Genomic DNA, 23,468 nt, shown 5'->3' with positions numbered 1-23,468 from the left:
TTATGTGGCATTCTCCAGTTATCTGAAGAAAGCATCTTCAGGTACTAAATGATCTGATATCTGATTTGTACTGATTGTCAGACTAAGACTTTGGAAAAACCCATAATTGAAATTATGAAAGAAGAGCGCAGGATTTATCAAAATCCTTAAGCTTAGACCCCTTCGCTGGGATCATAAAGGACAAAGTCAGCAACCCTGAGCCGAGGCTCTGCTGCTTCTCAGCATACCGCTATCGACTTCCCACCCAGAGAGACAGGAGCAGTACTTGAATTCCATTCTATTCTTAATTGTTCCAGATTACCTAATATTCTTCTGCTTTTACCATGGGTTATCCAACGCTGGCTCTACCTGTGGTTTAGCTACACTGGCTGCTCTGACTTGGACATAACCATCCTCCTGCCTCCCCTCAGAGCACACTTTACCTCAGCATAAACCCGACATTCAACTGCCCAGCCACTGAGGGGAATATCCGCTTGCTTGTGCCTGAGAGGGTAACCCTTAGCAACACGGATCATTTCTTGGACTAAATCCAGGCCAGTAATGCATTCTGTGACAGGATGCTCAACCTGTAAGGCAAAGACTTCCAGTTAATAGATGAAGAAAAAGGCAAATAAATGGACATCAACAACAAAAAAATTCCAGGTTTCAGAGTCAAGGGAAGTTAGACCTTTCTAACTTCTAACAAAAAGGTTCTGTTTGACCTTTAATAATACCTGGCTGAAAATTCCCAGTGAAACACGCACAATGAAAGAACAAACACAGTTCTACACAGATGACAGTCAGAGCAACCCCTGAACACATTTACATGCTTTTGTGTTACTTTCCCTGATTTGGATTAATTTGTGGTCCATCACTTAACAGTCTGACTTTACATTTCTTTTGCTGCAGTTCTCCACATGGCTGGCAGTCAGCCCCTTCTGCTACACTTGCCGCGGCACGTGTGGGGAGGCTGCTGGTGTTCTGAGCTGTGCCCACTTGCATGCTTTCACTAACCTGTCCTGACAAGCAGCACGATTAGCGTAATCTCGCATCAGTGCAGCATGGCAGGAAGCAGCAGATGGAGCCTTCAGGTTGCCTTCCCTCCAGACAGGCGTGGGCAGTGCTTAGCATGCACAATAGCAAAACACGGTGAGGGAAACCACTCTGCTTTCTCAGCAGAATGCTGATAACTATTTCAGCTGATGCTGCCAGGGGAGTACCTGGCCTTCCACACCAGCACATGGAATACATATGTGCAAACACATGCAACTGACACACAGGCACATGGACAGAAATACATCATTATAATTTGACTGGCACTTTGCTTACAAATCTATAAACATGGGTTAAAATAAAGTCATTTACAACACTAAAAAAGATCACATAATCTCTCATCTAAAATCTCAAATAAGTTCTAAAAATTTCAGAAAGCTTTGGCCATATCTACTACTTTGATACCAACTTTTTCCTTGTAAAAATTAAGTCCTAGGTATATGTCACTATAATTTTCCTATCGTGACATGTCATACTTCATACATGGACACCGGAAAAGGTCACTGAACAAGCGAATTATCTTCTGGCCTCGACTGCACTAATTGAAGGACAGGGCTTAGTCATTACAATAATCCTGGAGCTTATCATAAGCAGACAATGCCATGGTCTTTAAAAAAAAAAAAGCTTGGCAAAAATAAACAGATGGCATCCATAATTAGCTCTGTGTGTGTTATGAGTTTGTTTACAGTTGCAACAACATTTTAAGACATTTTGACATAATTTTAATGACAAATCATTGCTAAAATAAGCATCTACCCTTTGTAAAATAAATGTGACACTAAATAAAGATCTTATTAAACAGTTTAATGCATATATATTTTAAATCAAATTATGATTTTTGAGAAACAATATTCTACAAGAAACAAGTGCAAAGCCCTTTTGTTAACACTCAACTCCAATTTCACGTGAAAAAGTATCTAGGTATTTGTAACTATTCAAGATGTAAACCTACTGTGCGCCAAACCATAGTGTTTACACACCCTTGTTCAAAATAAGTTTTAATTAAGTGAAAGATTCAATTTTCTCTTTGTATGACCAGTACAGAGAGAACAGAACTGGAGAGAAGTTAGGTAGTATGGTCAAGTCAGTGTGCGTTAAAACTCTGGGGAGATAGCTAAAATGAAGTATTTACAGAACTTTAGGGAATCTCCCCATAAGCTACTTCACTGATGAACAAAGGAAGCCCAGTGTCTGGGCAGCATGGAAACGCTGCATGTACCAACTCCACACAACCTACACCAGCAGTGGCGGGGGAAGAGACACTCACAACACTGCATGGCATGCACTGGAGCAACCCCACCGCTGGTGCCGTCCTGCAGAAGGCCAAGGCTGCCCTGAGAAAACATGCAAACTCCGAATAAAAACACACTGTTTTAACAAGTGGCCTATGCATTTCAAAGACTGTGGGATACAAAAGAGAGGGCTGAGTGTGGGGGCATGGGCCTGTGACCCTAGTACTCAAGAAGCAGAGGCAGAAAAAGTGCAAGGCCAGCTTGGGCTATACTGGGAGACTCAATCTCAAAAAACAAACAAACAAACAAACAAAAACCGAAAGAAAACAGAAAAGTGGGAAAAAAGAAAGAATGATTATGTGTGACACATAACCCTGACCTAGACATTTTCTCCACTATAGCAAGCATTGGTGAGGTTTCTGGTAAACATTAGGTCCTATACACAGACTAGATAACAGTAATGTGTCAATGTCACCATCCTGACTGGTGGCTATGGGAAAATTATGTCATGGTTCTAGGTGGGACATGAGGTCTAAAATTTTACTTAGAGACTATCTGTGTGTGGTAGATATATGTGGTTCTGCACATGAACTTACAGGAAGGGCAACTGTAGCTGGGAATAGTGATGGGAGTTCAGAGTCCCTTCCACTCCTCCACCTTACAAGTCAGAAAGCATTTAAAAAATAAAATAAGTAAAATAAATAAAATAAGTAAACATAAAAGTCACTTAAAGGACTTTTGTTTTCTTATTGTAAAACATGATTAAAATAATAATATATGGCTGAATCAGTGTGTGTTGCTCTTCAGGGAACCATGAAGGAGCTATGACAGCCCCTTACTCATTCCTGACCTAAACTTTTCAGACTTTACTCTAAATTTAGTTTCTAAGGCATTTACAAAAATAGGTAACTACATAAGCAGGCCTTCCGCCTGAGGAGAAGATCTTGGACGAACTGTAATTGCACAAGTGAGCATGCTAATAGCAAGATGATCCTAGGAAATCGCGGAGGCATCACTCAGATACTATGCAGGGAGGATGATGAGAACAAGAATCCATGCTTCCTGAAGAGTGGGATGTTTGAGTACAAATGTTTGACAGCTAGCAACCACATGGCCCAACATGAATGGCTGTGGTGATATTTTGTTTGTGCTGTAACAGAGCTTTCCTGAAGATCAGAGTGCAGAGCGAGCCACTAGTGAGCCAGACAGTGGTGGCTCCCACCTTTTATCCCAACATTCGGGAGACAGAGACAGTCAGATCTCTGTGAGTTGAAGGCCCCCCTGGGCTACACGAGATTGAATCTGTCTAAAAGAGAAACAGGGCCAAGCAGTGGTGACTCAGCTTTAATCCCAGCACCAGGGAGGTGGAGACAGGATCTTGCCCACTCTCATCTGAGTATTCGGTAGAGGTAAAAGGTCTCTCTGGTGGTTAGCTCCTTTACTTCCTGATCTTTCTCTCGCTATCTGCCTCTGGGTTTTATTATAAGACTAACTAGACTCATGCTACAAACAGTGTGTTGAAATGTGCGAAATCCCTCTTTCGGAGCACACTTATCCAGAACTCCATCAGTATTTCCCGAGGAGAGGCATATGGTGCACATTCCAAATCTCTAAGTAAGACCATTTTAAATTAGCATGTTTTGTTAATATCTTTAGTAAATACACTAACTGTAACTGGACAGGTATTGGAGATGACCTGTGAGTTAGCCATGCCTGGATAGAATACGAATATGAATATCCTAGAGACAGGCATGATCACTCACTAAGAGAGGAGGAATCTGCTCTCGTACACGTGACAGAGGTTCTTCTCTGTGCCTGTTGCTGCAGGCTCCATCTAGAAGGATAATGGATTCCATTATTTTTGGTTCTGTTCGCTAGGTTCAGAAAGACTCTTTGTCCAGAACAGGATCTAACATGTACCCCATTAAAATTCTGAAGGCTTTCCTCTTGGGAATACGGAATTTCAAAATAAAGACTCAAAGTTATTAGATTTTTGATCCACAGGAATAAAGGATAAAAAGCATGTTGAAGGAGCCCTCTGCACATGACTCCTACAAGCTCACCTTAAAAATAATAGCTACATTCAAGGGAAGCTGAACAAACTTAGGCTCCATCTTGGAGAGTTCCTACTGAGAATAAACAGAGGAAGACAGGACTGCTAGGGGCTGAGTGTGTCTCCCCCTCACATACTCTGTTCTGAAGTTCTAACACTTACCACCTCAGAATGAGACTATATATCAGGAGACAGGAACTTTAATGACGAGGGTACTTTAAATGAGGCCATTAGAGTGGGCCCTGCTCCAGAATGTCTAGAGCCTTTGTAAGAAGGGACTTGGCATGGCATACAGAGTACAATGCAAGGCCATGTGCAGAAAGACAGAATCTCCCTGCAAGCCTCCAGAACTGTAGAAAACTATCGGCAGCCTGAGGAACCTAACATTAAGAGAGACAAATTGGGGTATTAAAGTGTGAGTGGAAATCCAAAACCTGGTGGGGCATGTTGGCTCAAGGCCTTTAATGCTAGCACTAGGGAGGGAGAGCCAAGAGGATCTCAGTGAGTTTGAGGCCATCCAGGTCTACACAGTGAGCTCCAGTCCAGCTAGGACAACATAGTGAGAACTTGTCTCAAAAACTCCAAAAAAGATCTGGAACTCAAAGACAGTAAAATAGTTTATAAAAGCTGCAAAACAAAACCTTAACTGTCTGTCTGACAGGCTTGACACCTGCTTGATTTACTCACCACACACATTTGCACACAAAGAAAAAGGGAGAAAACATATAAGTATTTGTCCAACTACTGTCAGAAAACACAATTTCTCTTGCAATCTAGACAAGAAATAAAACCCAACAGAACCACTAAATTATCAGTGAGAATCATTAAGAATAATTAATGATTCAAACAGTAAACAGAAGGAAAGGCAGAATTGAAAACAGAAGAAAATATTACTTTAAAGGAGAAAATTTGTGATATCAATAATTAATGAGGACTACCTTTCCATATTGCAAGCAAGTCAGATTGCATCTTCTGATTTGTGTGTGTACATGAGTGTGGGTATACACACACAAGTGCATACATACATAGGTGGGTGTTTGTAAGAGTGTAAGTGCATGGATGTGCACGTGTCTGTCAAAGACTCTCAGAAGTTGCTCCTTGGGCACCACTCATCTTTTGAGACTGGGTCTCTCACTAGCATGGAACTCACCACATAGACTGAGGTGGCTGGTCAGCAAGCCTAAGGGATCTACCTGTCTTTACCTCCTTAGTGCCAGGAGGAGGAGCTCATGGTATACCACTATGCCTGGCTTTTTCATATGAGTTCTAGGGATTGAACTCAGGTACGATGCTCGTGTGACTGAGTCATGTCTCCGACCACAGACTGAATTATTTGAAAGTAGTTTTTAAACTTAGAAAGCAACTAGAATAAAGATAAAGCAACATTTGAGGGCTGGGGAGATGGAACAATGGACAAATCTCTTGGTACACAAGTGTAAGGACCTGAGTTCAGATCCCCAAAACTCCCATAAAAACAGTGAGGCAACTGTTGGCCATCCTACCACTCAGAAGGCAGAGGCCGGGTTCTGTGGCAAGCTGACCAGCGGGACTAGCCGGAACTGGCATGCTCCAGGTCCAGAAAGAGGATATTGCTAAATAAAGTGGATATTGATTGAAGGAACACCTGATGTCTATTTCAGTTCCTCACGTGCACACAAATGTATGTGTGCATGTCCCTGGTCATACGTGAGTGCATACAAACATACGCATGCACATGACACAGACATACATACATGTATAGAGAAAAACATAGCAGCCTTATAAAAGATCTTCAAAGTAGAAGATATAACATAATACAAGGTAGAACTTAATATTAAAACCTTCTAAACAAAACAGTAACTATATGTTAAAAGACACAGTGCAGTAGTCATGTAAAATTATGTATCTGGTATTTGCACTAGAATACTTTAGGTGAGAAGGCATTTGGGAATACTGCAGGAAGAACAAGCATGAAGCTGTGCTGCAAGACCACGGCTCTCTCACTGAGGCTCATCTCTCCTACTTCTGAATGCTTGCAAAGGACCACGGGGCTGTAAAGATGCACTTACTGCTCTTTCCGAAGATCCAGCTTCAGTTCCCAGCACCCACATGGTAGCTCACAACTGTCTTAACTCCAGTTTTCTCCTGACCTCTGAAGGCTACAGCACACATGGTAGGTACACAGACATACACTCAGTCATACGCACATACACACAAAACAAAATAAAATAAACACTGAAAAAAATAAAATTACCAGGAAGAAAAGGCAAAGGTCCAGACACGACAGAATGAAGAAGGGAGGAAAGTAAGAGGAAAACGGAAAAACAGAGAAAAAAACAATAAGGAAAGAAATAGGAAAAGTAGTGCAAGTCTAATTTGGTGCAAGAATTTTTTGTTTCAGACAGCATCACTGGTCTAGAATATTTTGATTCCAATTGAAATTTTGATTCAGAATGATCCTTAATTTGATTCAGAAAGGATAAATGAAGTCATTCATAATATAACAAGCAGTTTAAGAGAGTGGATTTTTCACAGTAGCTGCCGGTCCGTAGGCTAACAGGCTGTGAGAACAGTTCCCATTTACCCTTCTCCTGCCTCCTTCCAGCTTTCCCAGACTGTAAGCATGTAGCCTCAGTGTGGAAGCTTGTGACAGTTTGTGAGACAACACCAATACACGTAATTAAATCCCACAGTTTACACCAGGGCTTACTCTTGGAGCCATACAACCCATGGTAGCTGGCAAATGTGTAACTGTGTCTCTGCCACGGCAGCATCAGCATTTCCAGTTCAGAAGTTTACACTCAAGATACCACAGGAAAACACCACTACCAAAAGCAACTTGAGAAGAAAAGGGTTTATTTGGCTTATGCTTCAAAAACATTTTTCATCATGGAAGGAAGTCAGGGCAGAAACTCAAACAGGGCAGGATCCTTGGAGGCAGGAGCTGGTGCAGAAACCATGGAGGGCTGCTGTTGACTGGTTTGTTGCTCAAGGCTTGCTCAGTCTACTTTCATATAGAACCCAGAACCACCAGTCTAGAGGCTCTCGCACATCAATCATGAATTAAATCTTTAAAAGAATTATCACAAGCACCCATAAGACAATCAAATGGAAGCATCTTCTCAACTGAAGGTCCTTCTTCCTGAATGATTCTAGTTTGTGTCAAGTTGATAAACTTGCACCCACATTGCCCAGAGTCTCAGCTTCTTCTGCAGCCCTGCTCCACCATCACCCTCTCACCACACAACACTTAGTGTAAAGAGCCTTTCCCCCTCTGCTTTCTTTTGTGTTTTAATAGTTACTCAAGGGTTTATATCAGGTCAAAAAACAGAAGCATGCTAATTCATTTCAAACCCCAAACTTCTATAATAAGGTAAAATGTTCTTAACATGGAAGGGTAGCCTTATCTATTGACCACCTGAATAGCTAATGAGAAACACTACCCATAGGCATGATAAAATATGAACTCTTGATCATTCAAAGAATGAAAACAAAGGCTCACTGATGGTGAACTGTGCTGCGTGTTGGGGAGTTTGTGACCCCTGGGAAAAGACCATAGACTCAATCTAATTATAACTAAAATATTTATTGATTAGCTACTAACAGGACAATAGCTGAATCTCAGGAATGTCAGGAAAGAGGGGCACGGGGAAGGGTTTTTAAAGGAGAAATCAAAAGACATTATCTATGCAAGCAAGCAAAACATGGTCTCCGCTGCAAAGTTAAATGGTCAAGGCAACTCAAAATGTGCATGAGCATGTTACAGAAGCCAAAAAAGCAATCTGTCCTATCACAACAAATAGATGGCCTTGGCCATGCAATTCAGGGTGGGGGCCACTGAGGCAGGGTTGCTGGGATTTATCCTCCAGGGTCTGGAGTAAAAGACAAATGATTAGTGGGTGCCAAGATGAATGCCTGGCATAAAATGGGGTTTCTTTAGCCATCACACTGAGAATCAGGAGAGCCATGCCTAAGACAAGAAGACAAGTGGTGGACTAATGAGCACAAATAGTAAACTCCGCCAAAGTGAAGAATCAGTGATGAAGGGTAGCAAGGTTAGGTAAAAATACGCCAGTTTCCATTAAGTTTTTAAAAATGGAAACAATACACTACTTTAAATTAGAAAATAAAAAAACAATAGCAAAATGTTTTCATACTCATTTTTCTTAAGATTCTATCTTGCAAATTATAGCTGGAAAATAACAAACATTTCCGCAATATTTTGGGAACATCATTACTTTAATTCCTTTTCTTTTATTAAATGTAAATAAGACAATCTAATAAACTACATTTTCACATGTAAAAATAAAGCAATGAGAAGAACTATTCTCTGAGACACTGAACCATAATATATGACAATAGCTAAGACATTACAGCGCTAGCACCCAAAGAAACAGAAAGGTTTTCTAAAGCAACAGATATGTGATATAGTTGAACAACTGAGTGTCTTAAATAAATGTAATAAAATAAAATTTATTCCAGACAGAGAGATTCTACTATGAAATATAAAATGAGTTCTAAAAGAAAGCAGGGGGAGGGGTTGATTTATCACAGTATAGGAAAAACCCAATACTGTCACAATGACAAAAATTGCATACATCTTCTCAACCATGGAGAGAATGGAGGGATAAGGGAGTGGGGAGAGAGAAAGACAGAGAAATGGGGATTATGCAAACGTTGCTCTAGAATATGAAGAAGAAGCTCAGTGTAAACTGATCTAAGGATATACAGGATAGCCTACCATCAGTTGTCCGTACTGAGAATAAAGTGATCCAAGCATCCATGCCAACTTGATGACTCTCAGTGGCACCTCTAAAAATCAAAATTAGTCAGTTCAAATGTCACCCTTATGGACATCCACAAAGTGAAGACATTGCTCACACTTCTGTTACCAGAAAACACATGTGGCTTGAAGCTTGAAAAGGGACCCACTCATGAGGAAATTTCAAGAGAAAGGAACAAAGCAAATCACAGCCCTCTTTGCTCAAGCTGATACACTAAAAAAAGATAGAAGTTCCAGACTGAAGGAACTACAGAATCTGGTGTGTGCTTTAAGCATTACAATCTCAGCTTAGAAAGGAAATTTGAAAGAGAAAATACACTATAAAAAAAAAAAAAAGCAAACAAACATGTAAGAAGTTAAGAACATTTCCTGCTCTTGGAGTTCAATTCCCAGCACATCAAGTGGCTCACGACCACCTGTAACTTCAGCTCCAGGGATATCATGGCTTCGGCCTCTACAGGCACCTGTACTCACGTGCATAAACATGCACACACATGCACACACACACATGCACATACTTTAAAATAACAAAAGTAAATTTATTAAAAAGAGAAGAAAAGTTTCTATATTAAAAAAAAAGAGGGAAGGAAAGAAAAAAAGAATATTTCAAACCAGACATGGTGGCACACATGTATAATCTCTCAGCATTCCGAAGTCAGGGGCAAGAGGATCACAGCAAAGTTTGAAGTATCTTTATCTGTAACAAGTTCCAGGCCTGCCAAGATTATTTAAGAATAGAGCAGACAGCAAGAAAGCCTCCTCAATACTGTGAAAAATGCAAGATTTTTTCTTCATGATCTCATTCAGTAGTCCTATTTACTATCAAACACCCCCTACACACAAACACATTCTAAAAAGGTAAAATTCATTTATTCTTGCTAACTGTCAGGGTCACAGTCATGGCAAATAAACCCAAGAAAAGAAATGTGAACAAACGGGAGTAACCTATATAAAAAGGGCGGTGTTAGATACCACAGAATTCAGCCCAGTGACATTCAGGCCACCGCACCTTGCAAGCCTGGTGACCTGAGTTTGATCCCGACTCAGTGAAGTAATCTTCTGCCCCACACAGCAATGCAGCCCTCACAAAACACATCATGAATACACAAAAAATAATAGATTTTTAAACATTTTAAGTAATTGAAAAAATAAATTCATAATATTGTCAGAAGAAAAAAATGTAACTATCCACACATAAACAGAAATAAAATTTTGAAAGTCTCCCCAGAAACAGGCAGGTGTGATGTAATGAATTTGAGAGGGAGTGGGGGAGATGTGGTGGGATTAGAAGAAGAAGAAGAAGAGGAAGAGGAAGAGGAAGAGGAAGAGGAAGAGGAAGAGGAAGAAGAAGAAGAAGAAGAAGAAGAAGAAGAAGAAGAAGAAGAAGAAGAAGAAGAAGAAGAAGAGAGAAATGACATAAAAATTTAATTATCTGTAATGTGTGTTTGTGTGTATATGTGTGTGTGTACAACATAAGTTGTGTGTGAGAGAGAAACAGAGAGAGAAGAAAAAGAGAAAGAGAGAGGTACATCAGCCTAACACAAGCAAGTTTTTGGATGAAATTTTCAGATACAAAGGAAGGGAAAAGGTTTCTATGTGGGCAGAATGGAAAGAAGGGTGACTGTTCACACAACAGTAAGGGACATTACCTTGATGACAGCTGAGTGGCCTAATCTCCTCACCCAGTCAGGCAGGTGGGACAGGTGAACATATGCTGACTGACATCAGGGCACAACATGCATGTGGTGCACATACATACATGCAGACAAATACCCATACACATATCATTTTTTAAATTAAATCAGGGGGCTGCTTAATCTCCTTAGCAGGTGTCTCAACGCAAGTATAGAGAACAAATACTCAAGTTTACGGCTCTGATTTTTAAATTTTATTACATAACAAAACATGAAAAAGAATGAGAGAGGAGGGGTACAGAGCAGGGAGAGGAAAAACAGGTGCTGTTACCTGGAGTCTCGTGTTCATTTCCAAGAAGTAAAAGTTCTTCTGGGAGTCCACGAGGAACTCCACAGTTCCAGCGGAGGAGTACTGCACAGCCTTAGCCAAAGCCACAGCTTGCTCTCCCATCGCTCGGCGAGTCTCCTGGTCCAGAAAAATGCTACAAATACACAAACACTCAGCTGCAAAGCCTCTGGTGATCTTTTATGGGCTTACACAAAGCTGCTACATAGATCCTTCTGTACCAGTTTAGGTGTTTCACGGCACATGCTGTCATGTGTGACATCCTTCACCAACCCAACATCAAGTTTCAAGGAACATTTCATCTTTTCACATTATCCTACAACCTCATTTCTAAAATACATGACTAACCTTCACCTAGTAAATTGAACATATATACTAGGAGTTGCTTCAAGCTAAAAGTACATGGAAATAACTTCATGGAGATTGGCATGTACAATCCTCATTCTTCGTACATTCTATATGTGCAAACTTGCCTACTTGCCATAATTTATATACCCTTAAAAGTACATATGTATATGTAGCACCTTTATGTACACATGAAGGAGCGGAGGAAGAAAGCTGTCAAAAGTTGAGGATGAAGAAATGAAGGTCTGTCTTCCTGTTCTAGGGTTTCTATCTAACTGCTGCCATCTCCAAGGAGAGAGAGAGAAAGAGGAGGGGAGAGATTCACTGCTTGAGAGACCCTTGACCTTCACACTTACTTGCTAGCTGGGCTCCTAAGAGCATAAGGGCTGTGAAATGTCTCATGGAGAAAGCCTGCAAGTTTGGTAAGCCTAGAAAGAAAGTGTTGCAGTCTCACATTCCCATTAAATAGGGTGTTCTTCAACTGGAACATACAGAAAACAAGGTATACTGATCAGGTACATAAGTCATACTGACCTGTCATGTGAAAACGCCATGGCTTGGCTTGAAGGAGCCCAAACCATATTTCCTCTTGGGAAAACAGCTTAGTATTTGCTAACTCTGTGTCCACAATGCCTTTGTAAACATAACTGCATTGAACAAACCTCTAATGTCCGTCACTCTCTCACAGGCAGTTCAAGCAAAATATTTTCAACAAACCTTGTTTAAACAAAGGGAAATGTGTGTGTGTGTGTGTGTGTGTGTGTGTGTGTGTGCGTGTGTGTGTATAAAGAATCTGGTTCGACACAAGAAAGGCTCTGAGAAATCAACATTAACTATATTTCTATTTGCAGGTTGGTGCAATCCTTCCATAAGGTCTGCAGGACGTACTGTACAGTACTGACGATGGGATGGGATGCTGGCCTGTACGCACCTTCCTTTGCTGTGTACCCACTTACGGAAGTCACTTGTGCTCGGCCTATGCTACACACCCACCTTCCTATCAGATTCATTAGGTTTTGTTTGTCTGGGGAATTTGAGGTTGTTCATTTAAGTAAATTTGAAGCGAGGGACTGTTTCATCATCATAAAAAAAAAAACAACTCCCATTTGTTTAGTTTGCAATTAATTTTTGGTAACACAGAACTCCTTAACAGCCTGTCAGTGTTTAATTAGTAGTCATTCAGTATTCAAAATTTCCAGCTACCTCATAAATATCATTATAAAAACTAGCTTTCTTTGAATCAAGATACAAATAAGGTATAGACCACATGTGACTGATTTTTTTAAAGATGCTTTTAATCTGTCACCCCACCCCTCATTTTCAGTTAAAGACTTGGGCACCTTCCTGTCTCATTCTGAAAGACTCTAAATGCATTTGTAAGCCCCCTCAACCTTAAGACATTTTTCTAAAACCTTACACTCACTCTCTCTTGGAAACGGGACAGTCGCCCCCCACACACATACACACATGCTGGACTGATCATCCTCCTGTGTCCTTGTGAATAATCTTCAAATATAACTCCATTCTGGGAATTGAGGCAAAGACAACCCACAGATGTTGACTCAGTTCCTGATGTTTGATTTAGTCACTAGAACAAAGTCAGGAAGGCCACAGATGCTCCCCTTATTTCACCTGACCACGCAGCTATTCTCCTGCCCTGGAATGGACCAATCACTGCTAGTGACCTTTTAAATAAGCCAATCCAGTAAGTTGGAAAACAACCTACAGATTCCCCCCTCGTGTCTGTGGCTTTTTGCTTTAAAAGATGGGCTGTAACAGCTATCGGATGTCCTTCATATCCCGAACCTGAAGGGCCCTGTCAGGACAGAATAAAAATCTTCTTGCTTTTGCATCAATTGAGGGTTATGTGAGTGGTGTTTGGAGCAACTCTTCCCTGAAGATTGGACTTCTAGTCCAACAATTCCTTAAGTTGAAGGCTGACCTGCACGCAATCCTGTGGTGTCTTTAACACTACTATGTATATTTCAATTCCATATACACTGATAGTTAAATTAAAGCCCCCAATAGTCATTTGGATTGCCCTAGGGACACAGCCTACCTTATAAGAAAATAGCAAATGTGTAATATGAGGGGCTGGTTTGTTGGGGTTTCTGTCCCTCCCGACACCCCAACAAGTCGGCAAACCCCAAAGAAAATCACACACAGGACTCCATAAGATTATAAACTGATTGGCCCATTAGGTCAGGCTTCTTATTAGTCCTTGTAACTTATATTAATCCATTATTGTTATCTAAGTTAGCCACATGGCTCAGTACCTTTCTCAGCGTGGCAGCTCACATGTTGTTTCTTCGGTGATCTGGACAGGAATGGGGAGGGAGCTTCCTGCTTCCCAGAATACTCCCAGTCTCTTTGCTCCACCCCTACTTCCTGTCTGGCTTTCCCACCTATACTGCCTGCCTGGCCAATCAGGGATTTATTAAAATATGATTGACAATTCTCCCACACCACAAATATACTTTCTATCTTTCTCTGTAGGTGATGCTGGGATTATTCAATGGCTTCAGGTGTTAAGGTCTTTCTTATAAATATAGTTCTGCAGTATCCTAATAAACACAGGTATAGAGAAATCTGGAAAACAACCACTGATAAAGTTACTCAGTTTTGCCCTTTCTGGTATTATCCTTTCCTGCATCATGAACTTTGCCTAGTAGCAGCGCAATTTCTATGTATTCTATTGGTAATACAGCCACAGGACACAAACTCAGGGATCATGATGTAGACACTCCCAGCACTAAATGACAGTAATGTAAAAGGATTATGTACCATGTTTTAAGACCACTATCCTACCTCATATTTTTAACTAATATATCTAAAATAGGAATTAATTTTGCCCTGTGATTTAAATTTTACTCATAGTCACATATACTCTTGAGAAACTACACACATATTACATTAAAGTATGTTGGTTTTGAAGATTAAAGTTGCAATTGGATATATATTTTAGTGGTTGACAATTCAAAACAACTGCATATTCAACTGGGTATTGCTTTTCAGTTGTGGGGGGTGCCTGATTTTAATTTTCTGGACAAGGTCTTGCAACGTACCCTATGGCAGTCCAAGTACTCACTATGTTGCACATGCTGGCCTTGAATTCATGGTGACCTTCCTGCCTCCACCTCTGAGATGCTAAGGTTGTAAACATGCTTCACCATGCCTGGTTTCAATTGGGAATACTTTTGTTTATCTTCTGGGTTGTTTTTTTTTTTTTTTTTTGAGACAAGGGTCTTGCTATTGTAGCTCTGGATGGCCTAGAACTTTCTATGTAAACCAGGCTAACCTTAAATTCAGAGATTCAGGAATATATGTAAACCAGGTTGACCTCATATTCAGAGATCCACCTGCCTCTGACTCCCAAGTATTGCTGCCATCTTCAATGCTACCCGGGGAGTTTTAGAACAATGGGAATACCAGGATACACAAATACCAACCTAATATCAGCTGAAAGACAACGCTCAGGAAACCGCCTCACAAAACCTGCTGTAGCTGTTGACAGCCACCAGAGAAGCACTGAAGAATCAAGGAATCCTCGAGGACTATGTCCAAAAGTGCTTCCACAGAGGGAAAACACAGGACCAACTTTATTAACATTGATTTAACGTGAGGAACGCATCTATTCTGGGCATCCCAAGAACAGTTGCAGGCTCTGCACAACCCAAAAGCCTAAACAAGCCACAGATGCTGCCTATCCAGTTTTCTCTTCTAAGAAAAACCTACTCCCTTTTCAAGGGTTTTCTCATTTTTAAGCACTGAGTACTGAGAGGATCAATAACATTCTGAATCATTAACATAGAAATAGACATCAGTAAAGTTTATATTAGGGGAATTTTAGCAAATAAAAAGACTTTTAGCTAGAAAATGTTTAAAAGCAGATAGTTTCATGGGTGCCCTCTGAGGTGACTCTTACCTTGGAGCTTCCTCGACCACCTTCTGGTTTCTTCTCTGGATCGAGCATTCCCTTTCATTGAGCCACAGAGCATTGCCATGTTTGTCACCTAGAACCTGAGAGCGGTAACACTTGAGAAACCTCAGTGAGTGTGTACCACTTAATGCTTCCCCATGTAACTTCTCTTGATGTTTAATATCCAGACCTCAGATAATACATATAGCTTTCAAAACACACATTAGGCTGATATTAACAGAAGAAAATATATTTTTTTTTTTGATTTTTCGAGACAGGGTTTCACTGTAGTTTTTGGTGCCTGTCCTGGAACTAGCTCTTGTAGACCAGGCTGGCCTCGAACTCACAGGGATTCGCCTGCCTCTGCCTCCCGAGTGCTGGGATTAAAGGCGTGCGCCACCACCGCCCGGCTAAGAAAATATATTTTTAATTCTAGAATACAATAAAATATAATTAGCAAAAAATATCTGAGGAGAAAGATGCTCATGCTGCCTTTCGAACACACAGATGGGCATCTGAGTATCACTTAATAACGGCTAAAAGGTCAGGAGCCACTGTGAAGGCAAAGAAATGTCAGTGCTGCCTGGGGCCACACCTTCTGGTCACCAATAGTCATTTCACAAGCCTGTCCATGTGCTTCTTATCAAATTTCTGTTAGTCGGGAACTGATAGCTTATGACTCTATCGCCAATATGCTGTTATTTGTATGTAGATAACTTTAGCACGGCTTATTTTGTTAGAGGGAACCAGAAACGAAAGTAGCTGGGGTGAGTCTGTAGCACACCGTGATGCGCTCCATCTGTGATACGAAGAAATAAAGGGGTCCCTGGGGAAACACGACACCCAGCTGAAGATGAGTCATTCAGAGGTGTTCGGATATTTCTGAACATGCATTTTAGGTTCACAGACTTGTTTTAGAAGCTCTGAGTCACTAATTTTAGCACTGAGCAGCTATCCAGCCTCGGTGCAACGTTTTCTGCTGTTCTGTTTATCCATGCATTACAGAAAGTCAACAGAATCTAATCTAATGCTTTACGTAGCTGGTGAAAAAAAATCGTACTTACAACAGGCAGAGTTAGCTATACAATACACAGCAGCTACATGGCTGAAATATTTTTAGGGAATAAAGCCTTTCTAAGCTCAAAAATCATTTCAAGGAATAAAGGAAAATTTTAGAGGCATCAGATGCCAATAGACTAGCATTTTACTTCTAAGACTCCAAGGTAGCTACATGAGGTACATCTAAAAATATTTTAGCTCCTGAAAATAACTCTCAGCCTCTTTATTTAAACCCAGTTGGCAAGGAAGTAAAAGTACATTTAGTCTCCAAGAAATAAAACCAGAATAACCAAGAATCTCAAAAAGCACTTGGAACTGTTAAAAAAAAAAAAAGACTCAAATACAGAATCAAGTGTTTGTTTTCTCTAGTTCTATATAGTCTTCTTGTTTGCTCTAAAAAGTGTAAGGAATCTGGCACGCAAGTGGTGCACACAGACATATGTGCTGGCAAGACATTCATACATATAAAGTCAAAATCAAAAGCTTGGGGAATTTATCAAGCATTTTAAAAAACATGAAATGATATACTGGAAAACATGAAAAAACACATGTACATGGGAAAGACAATCCTTACCTTGGCGAGCTATTTTAAACTTGGACTATAATGTGCTGAATGGGATATAGCCACACCACTAGTTCCTCAAGGGGCTGCATGATAATATATGCCCTTGAGATCCCTGGACCCAGCCTGGGAAAGGCTACAGGTTCTCTAGTTAAGAATCATTGCCGTGAGAATATAAAACAGACTATTTACACTGCAGTGCACACCTGAGAAAGGACACAGGATAGGACAGCTCATTTAAAAATTAACGGGTGACTGACATGCATGGATATTCTTCCCACACTGTGGGCAGACATTCAAGAGATGGGTGACATCTTCTAAGTGCAGGAGACAGGAGATGTAAAAACAGGCTTGATTTCTGTGAACTCAGCTTGTCACACAGCGCTCTCCTCTAGGCCACACTGCTGCCGTCTTCCTAAGACCAGCTATACCCACTAGAAAGAGCTGCCACAGCGGTGCTTGTTCACCACTGAGAGCCCTTCTAAAAGCAAGGGCTAGAGAAGTCACTGAGCCTTCACCTGATGCTCCGGCCATCCTTCCTAGACGGTAGTGTATAATTCTGCCCTAATTACTAGTGGCTTTGGGTCTTGTGAGTGCCTAGAGTGTACAAGATGGGACAGAAAGAAAAGAAGGAGCCCCAACTGCATAGCCACAGGGAAGCCATGGTCCATGCTAGATGCAGACCTTCCAGTGTGGCTGCTTGAGGGCCAACCACACTCCCGCCCACTCATGCTCTATAAGTAAGTCTAATAAACTCATTAGTTCCCCAGAGGAACTCTGGTTTGTCAATGGGCCTTTATGAGGCAGGGTGGACAAACACTGCTTGGTCCCCCTGGAGACAGAGTTATTAAAACAACCCTATATCCATGAACTATGTAATACAAATACATTCATGAGAACTGGAAAATGATAGTTTTTAAAAACATAAGACAGATAGATGGGGAAACATCTGGGTTACCCATTTAAGCTACTAGGTGAGAAACTAACCTATGTTTAAAAACATAATCCAAATGGGTAGGTCAAACGTAATTAAATTGAAAGGCTAATGCAGATGTGTAACAATTTTTAAAAATGTTGAATACTAATGGAATATTAATGAAAGACAAAGGCCTGGCTGTTTGAACAGCTAAGAACTAAGACATCCCTGCCCTCGAGGAGCCGGGCACAATCTCTTGGGAAACACGGGCATCTAAAGAGCAAGTGGAGTAAGTGGGCTCCTAGCACAGAGCGGTGTTCTCCACTTCTGCATTCTGAGATGGGTTCTCAGTCAGCACAAGATCTAAAGACACAGAATTTTAAAAGAATTTAGGAAAGAGAGCTGGTTTAAGACCAATGCACACAAAAATCGCCTGTGTGTATTACATGAGCAACAAATAAATGACAAATCAAACTTATAAGATGATTAACATATCAAAACATCAAAGGGCCAAATGTCTCTGAGAAAAGATTAGTCAAAGAGGCATAAAACCTTCAGACTTAGAAATACAAAATATTGCTCGAAGGGACTGAAGAAGACATGTAAACTATGAGCTACTCTAGGTTCATAGACTGACTAGAAAAGTCAATCTAGAATTAATACAACCCAAATCCCAATCTCAATAGTTGTGGGTTAGGGAGGAATTAGGTTAATGGGTAAAGTCTAAAATTTGCAAATTTACATGGAGATTTAAGGAACTTAAAAAAAACCTAAGCTGTTTGGGAGGGGAAAAAATAATTTAGAACATTAACAGTATCATATTCCATACCATTCTCTCTTTCTCTGTGTGTATGTGTGCGTGTGTGTGTGTGTGCACACGCACCTATTACATGCTTACATGTGTATGTATGCACAAGCACACAAACGTGTAAAGGACAGAGGTTGGAATCAGGTGTATTCTCTGATCACTTTCTTTCTGATCTCATTTTGAGGGTCTCTGACTGAGCCCACAGCTCAACATCTCAAGCAGAAGAAGGTTCCTGCTTCTCCAGCACCTGGGTTACAGACAGGCACCACCAGGCCTGGTCTTTATGTGGAGTCTGGGAACCGAGCTCATGCTTGCATACAAAATATGTAACCAACTAAGCTATCTCCCCAGCTCCCAGATATCTTATAAAACAAATATAATTAAGACAATGAACCAATCTCACTTAATTTACAACAAATGGTTGTCACAACACATAGTACCATTTATTAGAGAAAATCAGACAGTGAAATGGAAAAGCATCTACTCTCGCCTTCATGCCAAACAGCATTCATTCGAGCACAGTCACAGACCAACACACTGTTCCTGAAACAACAAATCCCAATGCTCTGAGGGTTTAGCAAGAGAACCGCATATTTAAGCTAGCCTGGGCTACATATAAAAGTCCTGTCAGTGTAAGAAGGACTTCAGCCAAGTTAAGAACTCTGTTGCTTAAAGATAGTAACATGAACAGGAAAACCATAGAGAAGGGATGAAAAGAAAAGGAAGATTTTTTTATATATTATTGTTGCTTCTATACACAAATACATATTATTATAATTCTATGTATGTGGCCAAGAAAGAAAATGCCCCCCAAAGGAAGTGGCACTATTAGGAGATGTGACTTGTAGAGTAGGTGTAGTCTTGTTGGAGGATATGTGTCATTATGGACGTAGTCTTTGAGGTTTCATACATGCTCAAAAATATTGCTCCGTGTCTCAGATTTCTTCCTGTTGCCTGCAAGATGGGGGACTCTCAGCTATTTCTCAAGCACCATTTCTGTCTGAAACCTACCATATTCCCTACTGCAATGATAATGGACTGAACCTCTGAACTGTAAGCAAGCCACCCCAATTAAATATTTTCCTTAAAAGAATTGCTGTGGTCATAGTATCTCTTCACAGCAACAGAAACCCTAACAAAGACAATGTATGCTGTGAGATAATGCTCTTGTACCCTGGAAGAATTTGTCACTTGTATTGGTTTAATAAAACACTGACTGGTCAGTAGCCAGGCAGGAAGTATAGGTGGGGCAACCAGGCTAAGAGAATTCTGGGAAGAGGAAAGGCAGAGAGTCAATCACCAGCCAGACACAGAGGAAGTAAGATGAGACTGCCATACTTATCAAGCCACATGGCTAAACATAGACAAGATATGGGTAAATTTAAATTGTAAGAGTTAGTTAGTAATAAGCCTAAGCAATAGGCCTAACAGTCTATAATTAATATAAGCCTCTGTGTGTCTACTTGAGACTGAATGACTGCAAAACCGGGCAAGAACTGTCTACAAATATATTAATAGCATATATTATTACTCCTTTAAAAAAATGCCTCCAATGATCCAGTCTTGGAAAAGACTGGATGATTCCACAGTAGAATGTATTTAGCCTTGTTCACTTGCTTTAGACAGCTGTGTTTTGGGGGTGGGTTTCTATATCATTTCAATCCAGACCAAAACCATTCCAGCATCCTAGCACAGACATAGTCTTAATCATTAGAAGGTATCTTGAACAGTACCAACCTGGATTTCTATATGACGAGGGTTATCAATAAATTTTTCTATCAGTAGTCTATCATCGCCAAAACTAGAAGCAGCTTCTTGGGATGAAAACCTGAAACCATCCCTGTGGAACAAACAGAACAATTAGAATAGCAAATCAAAGATAGTCTTCCCTACAGAAAGCAGTGTTTGCTTCATCTTAACTCAGAACAAACTGGTAACAGACTCACTGGACATACAAAGACCTAAACTAGCCTGGGCAGCAACTTCCACTTACAGTTCTGTGACCTTGGGCCCCTTATTTAATGACCTGGTCATCATCACCAATTTTCCATGGAAACAAGAATACAGTTCTTCTTTCACAAACCATTAAATACACTAGCAATGTTAGAGAGACAGACCGCTCAGTAATTAAGGGCACCAGTTACTCTTCACAAGGACCCATGGTCCATTCTCACTACTGACAAGGCAGCTGATAACTCCAGTTCTAAGGAATCTGATACCCTCTTGCTATCCACAGGCACTGCATGAATGTGGGGCATAAATATGCATGCAGGCAAAGTATTCATACACATAAGAGTGTATAATGATACTCCTCAAATTGTTCCACACAATAGAAACAGAAGGAGCATTGCCAAACTCTTTTTATGTGACTAGAGTTACCCTGATATCCGAACGACACAAAGATGCAGTAAAGAAAGAGAATTATAGACCAATCTCCCTCATGAACATTGATGCAAAAATACTCAATAAAATATGAGCAAACCAAATCCAAGAATACATAAAAAAAATCCACCATGATCAAGTAGGCTTCATCCAAGAGATGCAGGGATGATTCAACATACAAAAACCCATCAACATAATCCACCATATAAATAAACTGAAAGGAAAAAAGCCACATGATCATCTCATTAGATGCTGAAAAAGCCTTTGACAAAATCCAACACCCCTTCACGATAAGGGTCTTGGAGGGAGCAGAGATAAAAGGAACATACCTAAACACAGCAAGCCTATAGCCAACATCAAATTAAATGGGAAGGATTAAACTCAAAGGATTCCACTAAAATCAGGAACAAGGCAAGGCTGTCCACTTTCTCCATATCTATTCAACATAGTACTTGAAGTTCTATCTAGAGCAATAAGACAACAAAAGATCGAGGGGATACAAAATGGAAAAGAAGAAGTCAAACTTTTGCTATTTGCAGGTGATATAATAGTACACATAACACCACCAAAAATTCTATTGAGAATTCCTATAACTGATAAACACCTTCAGTAATGTGGAAGGATACAATATCAACTCAAAAGAAAAAAAATCAGTATCCCTTCTATATACAAATGATAAGTGGGCTGAGAAATCAGTGAGAAATTAGAGAAACAACACCCTTTACAATAGCCTTACTAAATAATATAAAATATCTTGGGAGTAACTCTAACCAAATAAGTGAAAGACTTGTATGACAAGAATTTTAAGGCTTTGAAGATGATATCAGAAAATGGAAAGCTCTCCCACACTCTTGGATAGGTAAGATTAATACAGTAAAAATATCATCAGTCTTACCAAGAACAATCTACAGATTCATTGCAATACCTATCAAAATCCCAACACAATTCTTTATAGACCTCGAAAGAACAATACTCACCTGAGCACGAGCACATTCTTAGACACACACACAAAAGTAAATAAGTAAATGTAAACAATTTCAAAGGAAAAAAATCTCAAACTTGTATAAAGGTAACTGGAAATTTTTGTCCATTCACATATATTTGGGATATGAAATGAACTTACCTTTACTTCTAACCAAGTCTGTCTTCATATTAAACACTTGCATTGGACATAAAACATTAAAGTCAGTCTCATCTAACTCTTTAGTGTAAAAACAGCGCAACTACTAGTGGTAAACATAATTATCTGATGTGCTTATGTTTGCACTTGAAATGCATAGCACAGAAGGGAACTAGAAGACACATTTCCAGACCTGAGGGACATCTCCCATTTCTGCCACCTCAGAGAAAAGGTCTTAGGCTTTCTTAGTCTTCCCTTGTATCTTTGATTTAGGAAAATTATGTTCAGACGTGGGTAGACTACAAACTTCAACAAAACTGGAAGTACAATGAATTGTTGTTTTCAGTATCATACAACCAAAGTTTTATTAGATGTGATTGGTATTATAATTCATAAAGAGACAGCGTAACACTTTACAATTTGCCTCTACTGTAATGACAAAAATCTTTCATTTTACTTTCAAGCTAAGAACATCAAAAGTCAAACATCAAAGCCATCAGAATAAAACACAAAGTTTGAAACCATCACCATGATAGAGACTGTCTAGGGTCACTGGACCATTCTCTGAATTCCTCTAGATTTTTGTGTTTGTGTTTGGTTTTATGTTTTCAGAGGATGTGGAGCAGCTTTTTAAACAAAAACAATCATCACACCCAGTGTCAAACGTCTGCTCACTTGCAGAAGACTACAGGAAGAGTTCACTCACTGTGTGGAAGACAGTGTTTCTAGGTAGAAAGTAATCTATTCTTACTAACCACAGAAGCGTATTTTTAGTCTGTATATCACTGACCTGACTAGAAAGGATTAACAGATCTACCAGAGGATGCCACAAGAACAGATACAGTGACTTCTGAACACTAAACTCTAAACTCAAACTCAGAGACCAGGCATCAAAACCCACTGCCAAGACACCCCATGAGAGAATATGATACTTAGCCAGGTGGTAGTGGCGCACGCCTTTAATCCCAGCACTCGGGAGGCAGAGGCAGGCGGATCTCTGTGAGTTCGAGACCAGCCTGGTCTACAAGAGCTAGTTCCAGGACAGGCTCCAAAGCCACAGAGAAACCCTGTCTCAAAGAAAAAAAAATAAGATTATGATACTCAGTCAGAGTCACCTGGAGAAATGCCTGATAGAAAATATAAAGTCCTGAGAGTTATCTTTTTAAAAAATTAAGTTGCCTAAAGTGGTGGTATAAACCTTTAATTCCAGCACCCTAGAGGCAGAGACAAGCCATCCTGAGTTTGGTATCGGCCTGGTCTCCATAGCGAGTTCTAGTCCAACCAGGGCTACACAGTGA

The 23,468-nt window shown here is 40.2% G+C and overlaps 1 protein-coding gene across 5 annotated transcripts in view; it reads right to left on the bottom strand.

Moving 5' to 3' along the window:
* Pcca (propionyl-CoA carboxylase subunit alpha) overlaps window positions 1–23,468 on the bottom strand; it is a 306,130-nt gene that overhangs the window by 168,218 nt on the left and 114,444 nt on the right. For all 5 annotated transcript variants that reach the window (XM_085698173.2, XM_085698172.2, XM_048422206.3 and 2 more), the window contains 4 exons: window positions 20,406–20,508; window positions 15,330–15,424; window positions 11,045–11,195; window positions 423–566 (listed from right to left, as the gene is read on the bottom strand). In XM_085698173.2, coding sequence (XP_085554299.1) covers window positions 423–566; window positions 11,045–11,195; window positions 15,330–15,424; window positions 20,406–20,508 — 493 coding nt within the window. The remainder of the gene's footprint in view (window positions 1–422; window positions 567–11,044; window positions 11,196–15,329; window positions 15,425–20,405; window positions 20,509–23,468) is intronic.

The sequence above is a fragment of the Myodes glareolus genome, chromosome 12, assembly GCF_982192425.1.
Source record: "Myodes glareolus chromosome 12, mMyoGla1.1, whole genome shotgun sequence".
NCBI lineage: Eukaryota > Metazoa > Chordata > Mammalia > Rodentia > Cricetidae > Myodes > Myodes glareolus.
This window is presented reverse-complemented; position numbering and strand designations above follow the sequence as displayed.